We start from the raw sequence: 22,122 nt of genomic DNA, 5'->3' as shown, positions 1-22,122 counted from the left end.
AGTGTTTAAGAGAATGCCCAACATAGTGTCACTGTGATAAGAAATACATTAATATGCATGGATAAGCAGGTGGTTGTGCCACTGTATAAAGCACTGGTTAGATATGGTCACCTAGCTTTCATTGTGATGTGGAAACACCGGAGAGAATCCAGAGATGAGACTAAGATAATATCAGGACTCTGAAATGTTGGCTATGGAAAGGTTGAAGAAATGTAGTTTGCAGAGTTTGGTGGATAGGAGGAAAAGAGGTAATATGATAAAAAGGTTTAAATTAGCGAGGGTACAAAATCTCCTCACTAACATCAGAAGCCATCCCTGGAAGTTATTTAAGAGTGTGGTGAAGAGAGAGAGATGTGAAGAGTACATTTTTTACACGGAGAATTTGGGTGAATGGAATACATTACTGGAATATTATTATTTTTTAGTTTTTAGTAACCTAAATGGAGTCAACAGACTCATTATGTGTGGGGGGGGGGCACTCAACCAGCAACGTCTATCATAATGAGCTTTGAAGTTTTTTTAAAGTACCTGCATTCACAATGCACTCCAGAAATGCATTCCACTCAACAACAACTCTCCATGCAACACTCTTCTTCATCACATCTTTATACAATTTCCAGGGATGGCCTCTCACTCTTTTTATAATTTCTTCACTATATCACCTCTTTTCCTCCTATTCACCAATCTCTGTAAACCACATTCTCTCAAACGCTCTTCATAACAACACTCCGGAGTCCTGATATCACTTTGGTCAATTGTCTTTGGACCTCTAGTGTTTCCACATCACAATGAAAACTAGGTGATCAAATCTAGCACAATAGTCCATACATGGTCTGACCATGGAGTCAGATCACATATGGACTATGGGTAGTGGCGCATTAGAGGTACCACTACTTACTTATCCCACATGTCAATCTACTTTTTATCATAGCAGCAATGCAATGTGCAGTCTTTGCACTTGAGATGTGCCCTCAGAACTTCAGTCCACTGTCTACCATATCTACCATCACTCCAAGATCCCGAATCTCATTCACTTCCTGAAGTACAGCTCCACCAATACAGGACGTAGCCTTATATCTCTGTGCCCCCAAAATGTAACATTTTGCATTTATTAATATTAAAACTGCAGCCTCACTTATTTGTCCAAGCTAAAAGTCTATTTAAATCTTCCTGTAGAATTAACATAAGTACTACTCCTGATAATTCTACCTAACTTTGCATCATCGGCAATTTGAAGATCCCCAGTCAATCCACATCAAATATCATTAACAAACAAGTTAAACAGCAGAAGCCCAAGAACAGAACCCTGAGGCATGCCACTGGTCACTTTCCTTCTCTCAGACACTGCTCCATCATACACAACTTGCTGGTATCATTCAGAAAGCAAATCTTCAATCCATCTAATCAATATATACTATCTATTACTATCCTCTGCGGCTTGTATACCAACTTATCATGTGGTCATCTATCAAACACTTGCAGAATATCATTGTATATGATTCTCCCTTATCCAATACATTTGTCACCTTATCACAAAAGATAAGCAGATTAATAAAACAAGACCTGCCCTTCACAAACCGATGCTGACTGTCACAGAAAATCTAATGTCCATCAACCCAAGGATAATGGTGTCGAGGCTAGCTGGTGAAAAGACGTACTGTCAGAGAGCTCCTGAAAGATTTGTGATTTTTGTTGATTTATTAAATATTTTGTTAGATTTAATTGTGTAATTTTAGTATATTATTGTAGTTTTATTAGTGTAGTTAGTGTACTAAAGTGTTTTATAACATAATCTATGTTGGGAAGTTGCCGCTAGAGGGATTCGTAGCGTGTAGTGTTCGTGAAAGCTCCTGATAAGATAAGCGTTATTTTCAGTTATCGTTAATAAATTTACTTTAATATTGCGTAGTTTTGTTTGCCTTGCATATCTTAGTGTGTCTGTTTGTGTGTTTTTGGTATTTATAATTTGATAAAATACATTACTACTAAGTATGGCTCCAGTACGAAGGAAAATGGCGGCCAGTAATGATGGTTCGCCATCTTCTTTCAAGAACGGTAATGTAAAGGAGATGATTCAGTGTACTATCTGCGAAATGTACGCTTTGCGGAGTGCGGTCAGAGTGTGGTTAGATGATAATAAAGGAGTGAATGTGTGTAGAAAATAGGGAGAATGAGGAATTGAAGTGTATTTCGGATCGTGAGTGTGATATTTTTGTCAAACTTCAGAATGAAGAAAATAGGGATACGACAAGAAACGGCGAGGTTGTACCAGAGAATTGTGAGAGTGTGAATGATAGTATTAATGGTTTTACAGAGAATAAAAAAGATGAGATAGATGCAATGAGTGAGATCGCGTTGTTGAAAGGTGCGATACAAAGGGCAAACAGCAGCTAGAGTGTATGAGCAAAAGTCGACTGAATGAACCAGCCAATAATAAAAAGTATGACAGGAAAAATAGGCGTATGAGTGTGAACATGAACAAAATGAAGGATAGAGTGCTGTATGGAGACTCGTTAGTACGAGGTGTGTTAGTAGAGGATTTGACAAAATCGTACCAACCTGATGCGACCATAAAGGATGTAACTGAGTCTATTAGAGAGCAAAAGGAAAGGGTGAAAGAAATGATTGTTGTGGCAGGTACGAATGATTTGAAAGGAGATAAAATGGAAATGATAGAAGACCTGAATGAATTGTTTGAGGTAGTAAAAGAAAAGAGTGAAAGAGTTAGAATGATTAGTCTTTTGCCACGGTATGACAGTGAAATGTTTAAAAGGAGGGCCATAATTGCGAATGACTTTATGCGTGGGTTATGTATGATGAGTGGTGTGGAATTTGTGGATGTGTGGAGTGAGTTCGATGGGCAAAATGATCTATATAAGATGGATGACTTGCATTTGAATGGTTACGGTGTAAGGAGACTTGAGAAAGTGTTGCTGAATGTAGTGGATGTGTAAATTCAGGGAAACAAGATTTATTAAGGGGAGGGGGGGTAGATATACAGTCCTCAGGGAGGCAGTTGAATGTATGAATGAATATAATATGCCCGAGCGAATAAGGACAACAAATCAGAGTGGGATAGTTAATATAAGGCATCAAGGTAGGGTTGGGGCTGATGGGGGTCTTAAATTCATGTACACTAATGCTAGGAGTATTAGGAACAAGAAGGAAGAGTTTTTGGCCATGGTTGGCACTTCCAGACCACAGGTTATTGGTATTAGTGAATCATGGCTGACTGTAGATGATATAGCTAGTGGGATTGAATGTGATGGATATAGTGTGTTCAGGAATGACAGGGAGAATAAAATGGGGGAGGAGTATTGTTGATGATAGCTGATGAGCTACAGCCAAGGAAAATAGAAGTTGAATTGCAGGACAGAGAAAAGAGCATATTTGAGGCCATTTGGTGTGAGATTGTGGCTAGCAGAACTAAATATACAATTGGGTGCTGCTATAGACCAGGTAATGGAAAAGATGGTGGTGACAGTATGCACAAGCATATAGAAGAAATGAGTGGAAGGAGGGTAATTATTATGGGTGATTTCAACTATGGTCACACTGATTGGAGTGAGGAGAGGACACACGGGAGGAAGGAATTGGATTTTATGCGGTTATTAAGGGATAACTATGTGCGACAGCATGTAATGGAAAATACTAGGGGTCAGAGAGTGCTTGACCTAGTAATTACATCTGAGGATTTGGCTGTAACAAATATGACCACATTGCCACCAATTGGTGAGAGTGATCATAGGGTCTTGACTTGGGAGGTGGCTAAAGGTGTGGAATTTTCAATTAAGACAGGGTATATGTGGAATTATCGGGCTGGAAAGTATGACAAGCTTAGGAGTTTGATTGGTTCAGTGCCATGGCATGTACAACTGCAAGGACTAGAAGTTGATAGTGCATGGGAGGCAGTTAAGAAGTGTTTGCATGAAGCAATGGCTGACTGTATACCTAGAGTCCGAATAATAAATCAAGTAGGGGTTAAATGGATGAATAACACCATTAAGCTTGAGCTGCAAAAAAAGAAACAACTATGGAGGGAATTTAAGGAGAAAGGTGACCGGCAGGCACATGAACGGTATAAAGCGCAGGCCAGAAGGGTAACGAGTGTGGTAAGAAAAGCAAAAAAAGGATTACGAAAGAACATTGGCCATGCAGGCTAAAGAGAATCCTAAACAGTTTTTTAGATATGTAGCAAGTAAAAGGAAAAATGTACATGGCAGAATGATTTTAAAGAATGCCGATGGTAGGGAGGTAACTGAATCAGTTGATATAGTTGAGTTACTGAGTGAGCACTTTGCAAGTATATATCAACCAGGTGGTGACATTGCAGAAACGAATAAACCAGTACATTATACGGAAATTGTGGTGAATGAAGTGGAGGTGAGTAGTCTATTGCATAACCTCAATGTCAATACATCCATGGGATTGGATGGTATACCAGCTCGTGTCGTACGAGAAGCAGCTAAAGAATTGTCAGTACCCTTGACCATTTTGTTTAATTTGAGTCTCGGGTCTGGGTTAGTCCCGAGGGGGTGGAAAGAGGGGAAAATAGTTCCACTGCATAAAGGTGGTTCCAAGACTGCTGTTGTAAATTACCGACCGATTAGCATATCAGGAATCACTATCAAGGTCTTAGAGAAATTAGTCAAGAAAAGAATACAGGATTGGATAGATGAAAATGGGATATTGTATGGGGGACAACATGGTTTTGTGAAGGGTAGATCATGCCTCAGTAACTTACTCACGTTTTATAACACAGTGACGGCTGAACTGGATAGGGGTAATGGGTTTATAGTGATTCTACTCGACCTTGCCAAGGTCTTTGACAGGATACCACATGGAACCCTAATCAGTAAACCGGAGCAGATGGGGATAGATATAGGGTTGGTGAGATGGATAGGAGGGTGATTGAAGGAGAGATACCAGAGAGTGGTTTATTCAGGAGTGGAGTCTAAAAGATGGCTTGTGACTAGTGGTGTGCCGCAGGGCTCTGTTCTTGGACCACTGCTTTTCAATTTGTTCATCAATGATATAGGAAAGGATTTGAGAGGAAGTGTTCACTTGTTTGCTGATGATGCAAAGTTGGGTAGAGCAATTGTGAGTGCACAGGATGTCAAAATTTTACAGGATGATTTGGATAGTTTGGAGGACTGGGCTAGGAAAAATGGATGTCAATTTAATGTGGCAAAGTGTAAGGTTATGCACTTTGGGGTGAAAAGAATAGCAGCAGTATATCGCATTGGTGAAACTACTCCAGGAGATTGATGAGGCCAGGGATTTGGGAGTGTTGGTGGATAGGGAATTGAAGTTTAGGGGGCACATTGCAAAAGTGACTAAATCAGCTCATCAAATCACTTGGCTTCTGAAAAATGCTTTAACATGCAGAGACAAACAAGTTGTTGTTCCTCTGTATCGAGCCTTGATAAGACCCCATCTGGACTACTGTGCCCAGTTATGGGCACCAGGGTTTCTTCGTGATGGAGAGGAAGGGGAGAGGATCCAGAGACGAGTGACAAAGATGATAGCAGGTCTGTGGAATGAACCTTATGAGAATAGGTTGAAGATTTGTGGGTTGCAGAGATTGGACAATAGGCAAAGGAGGGGTGATATGATTGAGACATTCAAATTACTGAAGGGTATCTATAAGATTGATCCAGAAGATATTTTTGAAAATATGACTGGTGGTGGGAGGACTAGGGGCCATGCATGGAAGCTGGGCAAGAGCGTGGTTGACAAGGGTGTTAGAGCTAGGTTTTTTACTTGGAGAGTGGTGAATGAGTGGAATAAGCTTCCAGAGTCTGTTGTGGGTGCTACGACCGTGAATGAGTTCAAGGCAAGGTATGATAGATACTGTGTCAATGTCGAATAGTTGTTCTTGACATGATGTTAGGGCCTCCCTCGATGAGTTTAAGGACTCCTTGGAGTTGCCCGGAACAATAATAAAAAAAAATTAAAAAAAAAAACCCAATGCTGTATTCTATTTTTAAGCAATTTTTCCAACTCTTTGATCACAATTGCAGATACACCAACCGGTCTATAATTGGAAACTTGTTCTCAAACCAAGCTCGTGGAGAGGTATTATTTACATACTTTGCAAAAGAATGTGCAACTCTTTTGCACATTCTTTTAAAATATGTGGTGATATGTCATCCATTCCCACAGCCTTCATTTAACCCAAGCAACACTTGATACACCTCTGATTTTTTCACCTTTAATTCTCCTAATCATAGGGCCCTTTGTAACATCCCCATCTTGACTACTGTGCACAAACTGGTCACCTGGGTTTCTTTTCTTTGGAATGATGATGAGAAGGAGGAGAGGATACAGAGATAAGTGACCAAAATGGTGAAAGGGCTATGAAATCTACCTTACAAGGATGGTTGAAGATTTGTGGACAGTTTACAGGTGAAAAAGAGGTCATATGCTAGAGACATACAAATTAATGAAGAGTTTTACAGGATTAATACAGAGGAAAATTTTCAGAATAGGTCTGTTGGTGGAAGAACTAGGGAGCATCCTTGGCTATTATTATATGGGCAACTCTGTGGTTGGTAAGAATGTGAGGACTAGATTTTCTGCTTGGAGAGTGGTGAATGAGTGGACTAGGTTGTCAGTCTGCTGTGGGTGTCATGACTATGAATGAGTTCAGAGCAAAGTATGAGAGATGTTGCACAGATACTGGATAGGGTTTGACATAAAGTTTATTAACTATCTTGATGAGTCTAAAAATTCCACAGAGTTGCCAATATAATAATCTGCTTGCATGCATTATATAATATAATAATATGCCCACATAATAATATGCTTGCATTTAACAGACCTCTAGAATGTAACTTTCTGACCAATCTTTCTTAAATGAAGGACTGGTCAGAAATGACTACTCCAGATGACTTTCCACATTTGACGTAGAAAAAGTCAGACTTTCTACCTCCAGTATTAATATAAACTACTAACTGCATTCCTCTTGAACATTTATTCCACTGTTCTGTCACTGCTTATCTCATTTAATAATTTAAGAATAATTTATAAAATAATTTGTAAAAACAGACACCTCTTGTAAAAACGGACTTTGAGAAAAGCTCAATATTTTTTACACTTAACTTGCCATAATGGTAACAGTATGTATATTTTATATGTTCTTTTTGTATGTCAAGAGCAAGACATTTTGCAATGTTATTCTTATCTTTTAGCTACTGAAATCTTTCTTAGAAATGAAATGAAATAAATTTATTTATTTAGTTGTTAGAGGTTAATTTTAAATTTTTTTAAGCTGTCAAGTGTTAATATGCTTGTGATATTTGTATGTAGACACATGTTGTTTATGGTGTTAATAGTGAGGGAAGCAAAAATTACCACTGTAATACATTGCGTGCAAAATAAATCAACTTACATTAGTAAAAGATTGTGAAATAAATGAAAAATTGTTATCATTTATGTGTGTTTCATTTTGAAATTATAATTAAATAGATTTTTCTGTGCTGTGAAGGAAGAACTTTGTTGTTTCAAGCCCAGCATCAAAAGCAGTAATGGCACTGTACAATAGTGGACTGAAGCATTTCTGAGCATGCATAGAAGTAAAAAGAATATCATTGATTTTATTAAACATTTAAGCTGTTGGAAGTAGAAAAGGAACACAGCAGGAGAAAAACTGCAAAGTTTTCGTCTTCAATATATGAAGACTGAACAGAAATTAGAAGAGTTAGAAATGGAAAGCAGAGAGGATATATCCTTAAGTATCAAGTTTATTGTAGTCATTAATACTATAGGATTTATATTAGTTAAAACTGAAGAACTTTATTGATTTCCAGTTCATATAGAAATGAGCCCAGTAAAGTTGTTTTATTTAGGATTCTCGATCTGATAAGTGGTTTCTAACAGTTCAGAGTATTAGTTATTTCATCAGACCCTTTCATAAAGAAGGCAGAGTTGTTCTGAAGTGACAAAACTGTTGATATAGTTTTAAGAAAAATATTGAGACTTTCATATAGAAATTTTATTCATTCTGAAGTGATGATATGGTTTTCAGTAGTTTGCTCAATGGAGCTTGTTGCTATTTTTATACAAAAAGTGAAGTTATTAAAATGCACTGGATGAAGACAAGATATGGCTTCAGTGTTTTATGATTTAAAGATATAAGAACTTGAATAACTTATCATATAGAGAGCTGTTTTATGTTAGTCTTTCTCCTATGTGAATTCAAGAAAGAATAAAAGTTTCTATCATTTCAGTTTCAGGAAGCAAGAAACTGAAATTACAGTAATATATGTTAGTTTACGTGATTGTAAGGAAGTTGTGTACATTTAAGTGTCTTTCTCATTGTGATTTGAAGAATACAATGGCACTTGCATAGTTAAGTTACTGATTTGATATTGAAAGACTTATTTTAGTTACAAAAGCATAAAGACTCAATCTCTTAATGGTTTTAATGAATTAATGGGTTAATTTAGAAAACAAGATGTTTATTGATGTGAGATCCTAGGATACAAATCTATGTGCGAGTTAGATCTGTATTTTAGTTTCTGGTGTTTTCTTTTAATTTAAAAGTTTAAACCACTCTGAATGTGAAGGAGTAAATATATATATATATATCCTATTGTTGTGTCTGTCTTTCGTTCAACCTTATATTTGCTAGCTGTTGTTTGACCCCACTTTCAAACATAAAGAAAATTTTTATTATATTGCACCATTCTATGTTTGAAATCACACAATTTTTATGAGGGAATCAAGCACCAATTAGCACTACAGCTATGAGAACTTACTACAGGCCGAAATTATCTTACTTATATATAGGGTTTCCTGCAAGATTTGTATTTTAATGAGCGGTGCAATGAAACTGAAATTAGGCAAGCATAAGAATCAAGTTAAACAAGATATTTAATTCTCTCACAAAATTATTCTTACATAAGAAACAAGAACTCTATTAAGACCAATACAATTAGAAAACAATTTATGCATTCTATAAAGAAATTAGATTCTACTCAGCTGAGTATATCATTTACTGCTAGAACTTATGTATAAGGCTTTCACAATTCTCATCCGTTATGATTTCAACTTAGTTTCACTTTAAACAACAACAATATTCAGTTAAACTCTTGAAATTTAATTCTTTTCAGTCTCATAGAATAATCATAAACTTTAAGTTTATCAACACTTAACTGGCAACTTCAATATCTATCAGAGGATTAAAATAGTTCTTAAAAGGTTCAGCCTTAAATATACATATGCATTGTGAGATAACACATTCAAACACGAACTATTTCTTTAATGAAGTTGCTCACATTTTTTTTTTTTTTTACAAGGAAATGTTTTATAATATCACTCAATCAAGCTGGACTAGCTGGCTTCAGCAACATGAAATTTTACCAAGTTCTTCAGACACAAGCAACACTATCACATGTTAGTTAAAGAATAGATATTCTTACCAGTATGATCATCACAGCTTGCACATTATGGAAAATTCTTACATCACTTCTAGGCATTCGATAATCTTCCACTATAGACGACACAAAACTTGTAGTATCCCTGAGTTCAACAACTTATTTGCCAAGACTGGAAAAGATATTTTCTTGCTCATAATAACTTGTCTTATGATAAATCTCAATCATATTATTATTATCCATTCACTCAGGTAAATTCCTTTACAAGGTGACAGGAAACTATAAATAGTTATGAGTTTGAAGTAAGATTCATTATAATCAGAACAACCCTCCAAATCTTTGTTGCGACGTTCGATCTCAAGTTAGGTTACATCTCTCTACACTCACTCCATTTTCCTTCTCGTTCCTTCTTCCTCTATCTCATAAATCCTCTCTCTTTTTCCCGCCCAAACCACAAAATTATCACATGATCGTTGTACAGTTCTCAATGCTAAGGCATGCACTATCATGAAATAACTTAGTTTTCTGACAGCAGCCAATCAAATCACATTAGCAGAGTCCGTTAGAAATACTTTCACTTTCCGTAACAACAAATAAAATGAAGATTTTACAGTTCACTTAGGATACATTTACAAGTTATATTAATAATTTATACAAGATAAAATAACTAAAAAAAAAAATTACAATTTATTTAGGAGCAAACTTAGCTCAGGAAATGCAATTCATGTTAAATCATGAATGAAGTATTAATAAATCATAAAATTCTTCATTCAAAATTTAACACTATCCCATACATATACCGCTTGAAAACTTGGAAGTCACCGGCAAGAAATAGTGTGAGAAACAAGCAGCCATTGTGACTACCCTAATAAGATGTAAAACCTCCTTTATGTTGTACAGAAACATTGTCACAATATATCTATTGCTTTATGTGAAGAAACTTTTTTTTTTATTGTACAATTTTTAATTTGCAAATAGACAACTTCTTATGAACCACCAGAATCAATTAAAGTTTTGATATATTCCATTTAAAAATTTGATAGATTTCATACAAACAAATTATTATTCTGAAAAAAAATAAAAATAAAGTTCACTAGCATGAATTTAGATGAACAAAAACTTCAACTTTCAGAGCATCATAGGCAACAGATGAAGAAATAAAGGAAAAGCTTTTTAAAGGACAGCATCTCTGTGTCAATTTATTTAGCTTTTCCTGGGAAAGTGATCTACATTCAGGTCCAATCTGTGATATGAAGAACTTCATTATAACTTCCTTAGGCATAACACTAAGATAGCCAGTCTAAGAGGTTTTTTTTGTGTGTGTGTGTGTGTGTGAGAGAGAGAGAGAAAGAGAGAGAGAGAATCCCACCCACAAAAGGTCAGAGACAGAGATGCATCAACATCAATAGAACAATTTTTTATCTCTATGTAAAACAGGAAAATTGGCCCAAGAATGTGCAAAAATCTTCAGACATAATGAACATACACTAAGTGGCCACTTTATTAGGAACATCTCCCCATTTAGAAAAATAAACTGTTCTTAAAGATATTGAATCATGTAGCTGCAGTTTGCTAGAAAAATCGGGCAGATAGGCATCCCAAATTCTGTTTTTTTGTTTAGTGCATCAGAAGGGGGTAAAAGGTGCAACTTAAGTGACTTTGAGCAGAATATTATTGCTTGTGCCTGTAACCTATAAACTGTCTACTCTTCTGCGATTTTCAGATGTAATGACCAGACAATTTCAAGCCAATTACAGTCCTGTGGATGGAAACAGCTCATTGATGCACAAGATCAGAGAATGGCAAGTGTTAGATTGTGATAGAGTGGAAATTTATGAACTCCTATCTTATCACAGTCTAACATGCTTTTCCAAACAAAAGAATGAGATAAATACAGTAAATTGCCTCTGAGTGTAAAATAAGTAATATGTATATATGTATCAAGCATGTTCTGCTATAAAAGGGTAAATAAGTATGTATTTTGTGCCATTCACGAATGTGATTAAATTAATATTGAAGGTATAAAACAGTAACAGAGCATTATAAAAGTTCATGTATAAAAGAATTATGGAATGCAAGCACAAATTCAATAGTGGGGGGGAGTGAAGTCCAAAGGTCACGGAGCTGTATGCGAGGAAGCGGCTCGCCCCAAGCAAACAACGTGATGTCAGCATACGTGTGATAGCAGGGGAGAGAACGGACGCCATGACGTAATAACATGTGAGAGTTCGCTGGACATCGAATAGGGCGAGAAACGCCGAGAAGAAAAGAGGGAAATATAAGGGTCATGCGACCCTGAAATAAGGCTTTCTGTTCCTGGATCTCCTGTGTGTGTTCCTCTCTCTCTCTCTCTCGTGGTGGCATAGGGTGAGAGTGCCCTCGGTATCGGAGGGATCCCGATAGGCAGCTACGGTCTCGGTGGCCGTAGGAACATTAATGATATAGGATAAGATTGTATTGCTATCAGTTAGAGGGATATTGAATTTAATCTTACTATCTGTCGTTGTGTTAAAGTTCGCCTTTATACTGAATGAAGTTAAGGATATGTTGGAGTAAAGAATTGGCATAATATAAAGAGATTGTGAAAGATATGAATGTTATCTTGTGTAGTCTGACAGAGCTACGGAGTTTTAGATTGATTGTGATAATAGTACATGACTAATGCATTAGTGAAGGTTAATATAATTCTTACTTTAGGAAGCTACTGTATAATATTTTATAAGTGTAATAGTAGTGTTTGAATATTATATACCTTGTCTGGAACTCCCTTAAGATGGAATTTTAATTTATGTTATTATGTGTATCAACTTTTGAGTATAATAAACCTTGCTTTTGATTCTAACAAAGACTTTCTATGATTTCTGGAATCCGATGCACCGCTTATAAAATATTAATGCGAACCTATGCGGGATATTAAAAAGGGTATATTTTGGCCACGTCTGCAAAGTTGATAGGTATCATTAAGTACTGTCCTGAGATTACCTCTTGGTTGTTAATATTAATAATCTAATAGCGCTAAGTGGCGCAGCGAAACAAATAAATTTCTTGGCGTTTTACGAGAGGTAAATCTCAGACACTCTGATACTCTGGTATTGCCTCATTCTCGAGGAAATTCCATTGTCCCTCAGAGGTACCACGTGCTACCTGATAGAGTGTATTACGGAGATATAGCATAAAAGGTTAAAATAGTTGTGATAAGGAAGAAAGCGACACAACACAAGGATTGTGAAACATGATAGGAGGGCCACAACCTGTCAAATCACAGCTCAGTACAAGAGCGGTGATCAGAACATCATCTTGGAGTGCACAGTTCATCACAAGCTATCACATATGGGATACAGGAGCAGAAAATCATCCCAGGTCCTGATGCTGTCAGTTAAGTAAAGGAAGATGTGGCTTCAGTGGACACAGGATCATAACACTGGACAGTTGACAACTAGAAAAATGTTGCCTGTTCTGATGAATCCCAGTTTGTACTGTATCATGCTGATGGCAGAACCAGAATATGATAACAATAGCATGAAGCCATGGACCCTTCCTGCCAAGCAGCAACAGCTCAGTCTATTGTTGTTGGTGGCAGAATGGTGTGGGAAATGCTTTTCTTGACACATGTTAGGTCTCTTGATCCCAGCTGAACACCACCTGAATGCCATAGCCTATCTTTACATCACTGCTGATCATGTTCCCATCCATGGCTGTAGTTCACCCATTGTCAAATGGCTACTTCCAGCAAAACAATGCACTATACACCATAAGATGTGTAGTGTATTGAAGTGGTTTCAGGAACATGATAGCAAGTTTCCTTTACTTCAGTGCTAGCTCAGTCCCCAGACCTCAACCTAATAGTGCATCTCTGGGATATGGTAAACAAGCATTTATCAGCAGCAATGTGACACCATCTAATCTACAACTGGGAAAATCTATCGTAACAGTGTGGCAAACATTGTAGAGGGACATTTTAGACACCTAACTGAATCAATGTCATAGAAAATTTAGGCTGTTCTTAAGGCAAAAGGGGAGATCTTGCTTATTATTAAATGCTGATGTAATAAAGTGGTCACTCAGTGTATACTGCTGACAGTCTAAGCCAATGGGTGGTAAACGAAATAGGATGCTGACATATAGCTTATTTCTGCAAGTGAAAAACTGATGTAAAAAAAAAGAGATGAGGTGAAACAACATTCACATTTTTTTTAGAAATCATAAAACTAAAAAATTACTTACTTTCCAATTCCTTCAAAGGCAGCTTCACGACACAGTTTTCCACTATCTGTGTTTCTTCCTTTCTGTAAATGAAAATCATGAGAAGTGATAAAAAAATTTGAATAAGAAATAAAAATGAGTATGACATTAAAAAGAAAAATGTTTAAGCAACTTTATATATCAAAAGCAGTTGGCTTCTGAGAAAAGTTCCCTACAGTTAATGAAATTTTTTTCCAGCTATTTTTACCATGTGTACCTTGACTGTATTTAATGGAAGGCTCCAAAATAGTGCAAACAATTAATGCTTAAGGATCATCATAATTGATTTGCTGATATGCACATGCACCCTAAAGGGATGTAGAGGCTACTATGTCAGTATTATATGATTAAGTTCATATTATTATTAATCTCCTACTGCAAAGTTTCCACTATTTGTATTTCAAATTCTGTACTGCAATCTATATTTCACATTCCAAACTCTATTCTGATCTGCATTTCAAACTTGAACTTAAAGGTATATGTTTGTTAAAATATCTGAGACCTAAAAAAAAGTTTTATATTTTAGTGGTAAATTACCAATTTAATGACAGCATATCGATGGTTAACTATAGTTAAAACAGTTTTTAAAGTTTGCCAAAACTATTGAATGTATTTCTACTTGTGTCAATAGTTTAATTATGAAAAGAAATTATGACAATACTAATTTATTGTTAATTAAAAGTTATTCAACTGAATAGTTAAACGAAATTTCTTTAAACATTCTTCAAGTTAAGACTTTTAAGTCTAAAGGGGTCACTTTAGTATCAAAACTAGATAACTGGGAGAGCAAACTTCTACATAGTCTGTCAAGGAATGAGTGAAACTGATCAGGGCTTATAACTAATGTTCAATCCTTATCTTCTTGTGGTGCAATCAATTAACTGAATGAAATGAGGATATGTTAGCAATTTAGGACTTGCTGACCAAACTGTATTTTGTACTAAATACAGGGAACCAGTGCCAATAGTGAAAACTAATTACATTGGTTACTGACACCACCATATCAGGAAATCACCACACTGAGAACACCTCATCATCATCAGAGCACTTCATCAGAAGTACCAATTGTAAAGAGGCAAAGACAGTAGAGATAAGGAAATACCATGTTGACATAAATGATGTTACTAAGACCCCCAGAAGCCAGGGTAACATACATTGAAATTACAAAATGTTATATTTGGGTAATAGTGATCAGGAAACAGAGCTATAATATTCAATACTAAACAGGAATAAATTTTTTAAACAGTAGGCAATTGCTGCTATGTAAACCATCATCTAAACAGAAAAAAAATAAAGCCCGGCTAGTCTCAATGCCCGGAACGGTGGTGTCAGAGTGATGTAGCAGGCCCTGCGGTATCATCAGTCCGTGACTGCTATAAAGAAACTCAATGCAGAAATTGCTTGAATATTGCTACTTGGAATGTAAGAGGATTGAATAAATGTGGGAAATTGGCTAATGTGATGAGAGAAATGGAGAGACTGAATATTAGTATACTAGGAATAAGTGAAACCTTTCGAAAAGGATCATCAGATTTTGAGTCAAAACATTTGGAGAGGTGCAGCGTTCACTGTAGAGAAGAAAACTAATAAAAACATTATCCATGTCATCAAAAAATCAGGTAGAGTAATGGCAATTCTAGTGAAGTCTAAACCTAGAGATATGCTGATCATTCACATATATGCTTCTACAGAACAGAATGAGGAAGCAGAAATAGAGCCTTCACAGGGCAAAGAGAGAAACTGAAAAATTGCAGAAGCAACAAGAGATTAGCAGGGCCGAAAAGAGAAAGAAGCAGGCAGTCTGCAGTAATACTAATAAAGATGAGTGAGCAAAAAAGAAAAACAAGGAGAAATTTATATATGGTGACTCAATGATCAGGGGTTACTTAATGAAAGTGTGACAAAATCGTGTTTTCTGAGTGCAAAAATTCATGATATTAGCCATGTCCATCTAGATGCAAAAAGATAAGTTGAAGGATATGATTGTCTTGGTTGGTACAATTTATTTGAAAAGTGAGAAGTATTCTATGAGGGAGGATGTAAAGGAATTGTTAGAAGAGGCAAAAAACTGAAGGATGGAAAGAAGGATTTGTACAATGAGAGAGAGAGAGCTTTCACCAAGCATGCTGAAGTGCAAATTCAGGAAAACTTAAGCAATTAGGGTGGAAGCAAATGAGTCTGTGTGAAGGCACCATGAGGCGAGAGAGTGTGAGAATGCAGAACCTAGTTTCTCAAGCAAAAATATTGAATAGGGTAGTCAATTCAGGAAGGTGGGTGGTGGCCTATGCTGCAGTCTCTATATACTAATGCCAGAAGTATCAGGAACAAAAGGGAGTAATTTATGGCATTGGTTGGTGCAACAATGCCAAAAGTTACAGGTACTAGTGAGTCTTGGCTAACAGCAGATGATGTAGTTACAGGGATAGAATGTAAAGGGTTTAGTATTTTCAGGGAAGATAGAGAAGATACAATGGGGGGGGGGGGAGTCCTGCTGATGATTGCAACCAAAAGGAATAAGGGAAAGGCAGGAGAGTGGCTTTTCATTTGAAGCAGTCTGGTGTGAGATTAAGGCTAATAAGACAAAATATACAGTTGTTGCTATAGGGCAGAGAGTTATACAGATGATCTCGAAGACATTCATCACCAAATTTAACAATGAGTACAGGTTGAGTAATTATTTGAGGGACTTCAACTATGAAGATATAGACTGAAATGAAGAAAGATAACATGGCAAGAAGGAAATAGAATTTATATACCCACTGGGAGATGATTACTTGAGGCAGCATGTGATGATAATAGGATCAGAAAAGCAATCCATAACCAAGGTGACCACATTGCCTCCGACTGGTGAAAATGACCATGCAGTCTTGACTTTGGAGATTGCACAACAAGAGGAATATTCAGTCAAGAAGGGGGGAGGTATATGTGGAACTAGCAGGCAGGTGATTAGGACAAACTTAGGAAGAAGCTGTGACATGGTATGAAGCACTGCAGGGTAAGGATGCTAGTAGTGCATGGTATATAGTTGAGGGTCATCTACAGGAAGCAATATTAAATTATATACCTAAGGTAAGGAGGTTTAATCAGATAGGAGTTAAACGGAAGAGTAATATCATTAAGCATGAGCTGCAGAAGAAGAAAATGCTGTGGAGGCTATATAAAGAGAAAAGTGACCAGCAAACTCATGAACAGCACAGGACTCAGGTAAGAAAGCTGACCAGCATGGCTGGAAGGAAAAATCAGATTTTTTGGCCAAGCTGGCCAAAGGAAATTCCAAAATGTTCATTCATTATGATGTAAGTAAGAGGAAGAATGACTGTGGAAGATGAAGCTTAATGAGTGATGTTGGTCATGAGGAGACAAAAGCAGAAAAAAATAGTTGTTACTTAGTTGACCACTTTGCATGGGTATATCATTCTAGTAAGGTTACTTCTTTAACGTATGTGACAGACACTAATGTGGAAAAAAAAGGTGGATGAATTGGAGGTTCTTAGGATATTTCAGAATCTCAATTTAAATAAAGATGTGTGATTGGATGGGACATCAGCTTGGGTTTTGCGAGAAGGTGCAAGGGAAGTGGAAATGCCTCTGACTAGGCTCTTAACTATTCTGTATCTCATCTGTAAAGAGTTCCAAGGGAATGGAAAGAGGGCAAAATAATTCCTTTGCATAAGGGAGGTTCTAGGACTACAGTAGCAAATTATAGACTAATCAGTATCTGGTGTGGTGGTAAAAGTACTAGAAAAATTGGTAAAGAAGAGAATTCAAGAATGGGTAAATAAAAATATGATACTGTATGAGGGTCAACATGACTTTGTGAAGAGTCAGTCATGCCTTAATAATTTACTAACTGTTTATGATAAGAGTAACAGCTGAGTTGGATAAAGGAAATGGCTACACAATGATTTTGCTCAATTTTGCAAAGGTATTTAACAGAATACCACATGGAACACTGTTTTACAAATTAGAACAAATGGGGATGGATATGCAAGATGTGCTGCAAGGTTCAGTGCTGAGCATTGCTGTTTAATTTATACATAAATGATATAGGAAATAACCTGAAAGGAAACATTGTTGTTTGCTGATGATGCAAAATTAGGGAACATAATAGTTAATCAAGTAATGTGGAGAGCTTGCAGGATGATTTAAATAGGCTGTCAGTATGGGCAAAAGATAATGGGTATCAGTTTAATGTCAAGAAATATAAAAACTTGTGCATTTTGGGATTACAAGCTGTGTATCACATTGATGGAACTGTACTCCAGGAAATATATGAAGCTATACATTTAGGGCTAGTGGTAGACAGAGAGTTAAAGTTTAGAGCTAAGGTTTATTGCTAAGATAGCCCATAAGATAACTTGGCTATCGAAGAACACATAACAAGTGGAGATAAGGAAGTTTTTATTCCTCTTTATAATGTCTTGATACACCCACATCTGGATTACTGTGCTCAAGTCTGGTCCCCTGGGTTTCTTGAGGATGAGGAAGCAGTGGAGAGGATTCAGAGGCGAGTGATCAAGATGGTGATTGGCCTGTGGAATGAGGATAGATTGAAAGTGTGTATGGATTACAGAAGTTGGTTGATAGGAGAAAACGAGGGAATATGATAGAAACGTTTAAATTGCTTAAAGGGTTTTATAGGATAGATGCAGGGGAAATGTTTCAGCACTTGACTAGAGGGACTAAAACAAGAGATCATCCCTGCAGGTTGAAAATATGTGTGTTTAATAGGGGTCTGAGGACTAGATTTTTTGTTGGAGAGTTGTGAATGACTGAAATGGGTTGCCAGAGTCAGTTGAGAGTTCTTTTTCTGTTAATGGGTTCATGGAGAGGTATGATAAATTGGGTCTCCTGGGATGAATCTTTTGGACTCCATGAAGACGCCCATATAATAATAATACACAAAAAATGTTACAAATTTCATACAAATTAAACTGCAATAATTTTTGACAAAAGTTACACAAAGGACAGTATTAAGAAATTAATATGCAGTGCTTACAGAAAATAATGCACATATACATTTCAGTATGGGATATGTCCATCCCGAAATGCAATGCAGCTCTCACAATGTTGTACCATGCTTATCACCGAATGATTCAGAAGTTCTTGAGACAAACTGATAAACTCCTCCTCCTTCAGAGTAAGGATAAGGTCTTGTTTGTTTTCTGGAGGGGATTTCAAGCAGCAATGCATCTCCCTATTGCATCTATGAGGTTGAGATCTGGGGAGCATGCTGGCAACTCGATTTGATTAATATCCTTGGTTTCCAGTAGTATCTCCGCTGCTCATGCACAATATGGTGTGTCACTGTCATTCATAAAAAATAAATTCTTTGCCTACATCACCACAGAACAAGCTAACATGAAGTTGAAGAACTTTGTTTCGATATCGTTCACCGGTCATAGTCATTTTTTCCAGCACTTGTAGCTCAGTGCATCCATTAAGTATAATGCCTCCCCACCATGACCGTAGCACTACCTTATCTATCCCTTTCAAGAACATTCTTGCAATTGTAAGCAGCACCACTTTGATGCCAGATCAAGTGTCATCTAGAATAGTAGGAGAGCCTAAAATGACTCTCATCTGTAAAGAATATATTAGCCCACTGCTGTCTTGTCCAATTTTTATGGATACAACACAATGAAAGCATGCTCTAAAATGAGCTGTGGATAAAGGGATGCAGGCTACAAGCCTTCAGGCATATTATTATTATTATTACCCCAAGACCTCATGGAGTCAAAGACTCATCTGGGAGGTCCTTTTATCACACACATCTCATCATACCGTGTCTTAAACACACTCTAACTCCTTGCAGACACCACACTCTCAGGCAAGGCATTCCAATCATTTACAACTCTGCACTAAAAAAAACCTGCCTGTCACTCCCCTACTCACACCGTCTTTATACAGTTTCCAGGGATGACCTCTGGTTCTCCCCTGATCCGCTACTATTCTCTGTAGAACTTCTCCACCATTGATCTTATAACAACCCCTTACCAACTTGTAGGTCTCTATCATATCTCCCCTCTTCCTCCTCTGAACCAGACTCTGCAAATTACATCTTCTCAATCTTTCCTCATACTAAACATTCCAGAGGTCAGAAACTACCTTAGTCAGTCGCCATCATTCTCAGAAGCCTTTGTGTTGTCTTCACAATTTTGGCTGCATCCCCTAAATTTCAGATCCTTATCCACTATCACTCCCCAGATCGCTTATTTCTTCCACCTCCAACAATGAATCCTCACCAAGCATAAATTCTGCATTCCATCTTTGTTTTCCAAATTTTAAAACCTTACATTTTGCAACATTGAATACACATCCCCATTTCCATGCCCAATCACTCAATTTATTCAAGTCTTTCTACAAGGTCACAACATCCTCACAACTCTTCATGGTTTGTCCCAACTTTGCATCATCTGCAAACAACTGAATATCTTCATCCAAATCTTCACCTATATCGTTAACATACAAGTTAAACAGTAAAGGCCCTAAAACAGATCCCTGAGGCACTCCACTAGTGACTTTCCTTTTCCTCGACATCGCTCCCCCCATACACAACTTGTTGATACCTATCAGACAGCCAATCTCCAATCCAATGCATCAATCTAATATCCAATCCCATCCGCTCCAGTTTGACTATCAATTTATCATGAGGTAATTTATCAAAAGCCTTTGCAAAATCCAAGTATATTACTGTGTATCCTTCTCCTCTGTCCAAGGAAGCAGCTTTATTGTAATAAGTTAGCAGATTACTAAAACATGACCTCCATTTAGCAAATCCATGCAGTCCATCAAAGATAATACCATTGTTGTCAACCCAACTCTGGATCCTAGTTCTCACAAGCTTCTCCACAACTTAACCACAACACCTGACACACTATCTGTGTGTCAGGTGTTGTGGTTAAGTTTGATGCTCGAGTTCGATCACCTCCTTTATGAAGTGGCACAACCTTGCCCTCCTTCCACTCTTTAGGAACTTGACCAAATGCAAGATTCGTATTAAACAAATATGTCAAGGCAGGTGTCAACTCCCAGGCACATTCCTTCAGAATATGCGGCGATATATTATCAAGTCTCACAGCCTTATTTACATCCAGTTTACTCAACTCCCCAAACACCTCTTGCTCACTTACAGTCAGTCTCTCCTCCACATCATTATCATCAATTGCTCTCAATCTCTCCATGAAGTGACATTCACAAGATTGAAAGATCTTTATGAACTGCTCATTAAGTATCTCCACCACACATTCTGCAACAGCTGTCTTTATACCATTTTCTCCAATCAATGTCATCATTCCATAATCATTCTTTCTTTTGCTGTCTACATATCGAAAGAACTTCTAGGATTCTTTTTGGCTTCATTTGCTAACTGCTGTTCATACCTCTCTTTAGCTACTCTCACCAACCAAGTCACCCTCCTTGCCTGATGTTTGTAGACCTCATGAAATTGGTTATTTCCACTTCTCTTATGCTGCCTCCACAATGCCCTTTTTCTCTGTATCGCATGTTTAATCTCTTTATTCATCCATCTCACACCTACCTTATTTAACCTTCTCACCCTTGGAATACATTTAGACATTGCATCTACTAGATAGTTTCTGAAAATCCTCCAAGCTGCATTGATCTCCTTTCCAGCTAACTCCTCATTCCACACTACAGCTGCAAGCTGTCTCCTGAGCTCTTCATAATCTCCCGCCCCCCTGTAGTTCTACATATACCCTTTTCTCACAGAGGTCCTTGCACTGTTGGCAACCACCTAGGTAATCACCTCATGGTCACTCTCACCGATTGGTGGATGATTTGATACCTCATTTATAATTACATCCTCTGATGAGATGACCAAATCCAAGACCCTCAATCCACGTGTGCCCTCTGTTACATACTGTCTGAGGTAGTTACTCCTCAAAAACTCACTTTCTTTACTTCCAGTTGCTATCTCATCATTCCAGTCTATATTGCCATAATTAAAATCACCCATAATGATCACTATTTTCTTATTTGCTTGAATAATTTGACTATACATTTCACTATCATGACCATCCACATTACCAGATCTATAACAACATCCCACCAAGTATTTGATTCTATTCGCCTCTATCTCACACCATACTGCCTCAAAACCACTGGCCCTATTTCCCTCTTGAATCTGTACTTTGTATGGACATACCTCTTTCTCTATCATCAATAGCACTCCCCCTCCCTTTTTAACCCCTTCTATCCTCACAAAACACATCATACCCTTCCATTTCTATTCCTGTCAGGATGTCGTCCTCATCTAACCATGTCTCACTTATTCCGAAAATCTTTGGGTGAACAGACGCAATTAGTGCAACCATTTCATCTGTCTTGTTTCTTATACTTCTAGCATTGGTATACAAACACAACAGCTCATTTCTGGATCTACAGCTAGTTCCACTGATACCACTCACTCGATGTGATCTCTCCATGCTAGACTGGGGCCATTTCCCTTTCTGCTTCTTCATTTTAGAACCCTTTTCAA

General features: G+C 37.2%; 1 protein-coding gene across 3 annotated transcripts in view; it reads right to left on the bottom strand.

Annotated features, from left to right (window-relative positions):
- Dip-C (dipeptidase C) overlaps nucleotides 1–22,122 on the bottom strand; it is a 400,748-nt gene that overhangs the window by 261,814 nt on the left and 116,812 nt on the right. For all 3 annotated transcript variants that reach the window (XM_090391828.1, XM_090391835.1, XM_090391843.1), the window contains exon 6: nucleotides 13,605–13,666. In XM_090391828.1, the coding sequence (XP_090247954.1) occupies nucleotides 13,605–13,666 (62 nt within the window). The remainder of the gene's footprint in view (nucleotides 1–13,604; nucleotides 13,667–22,122) is intronic.

This window comes from Typopeltis vanoorti, chromosome 1 (assembly GCF_054136105.1).
Source record: "Typopeltis vanoorti isolate ZY-2024b chromosome 1, IOZ_Tvanoo_1.0, whole genome shotgun sequence".
Taxonomy (NCBI): Eukaryota; Metazoa; Arthropoda; class Arachnida; order Uropygi; family Thelyphonidae; genus Typopeltis; species Typopeltis vanoorti.
The sequence above is the reverse complement of the archived record's forward strand: the minus strand, read 5'-3'. Positions and strand labels throughout refer to the sequence as shown.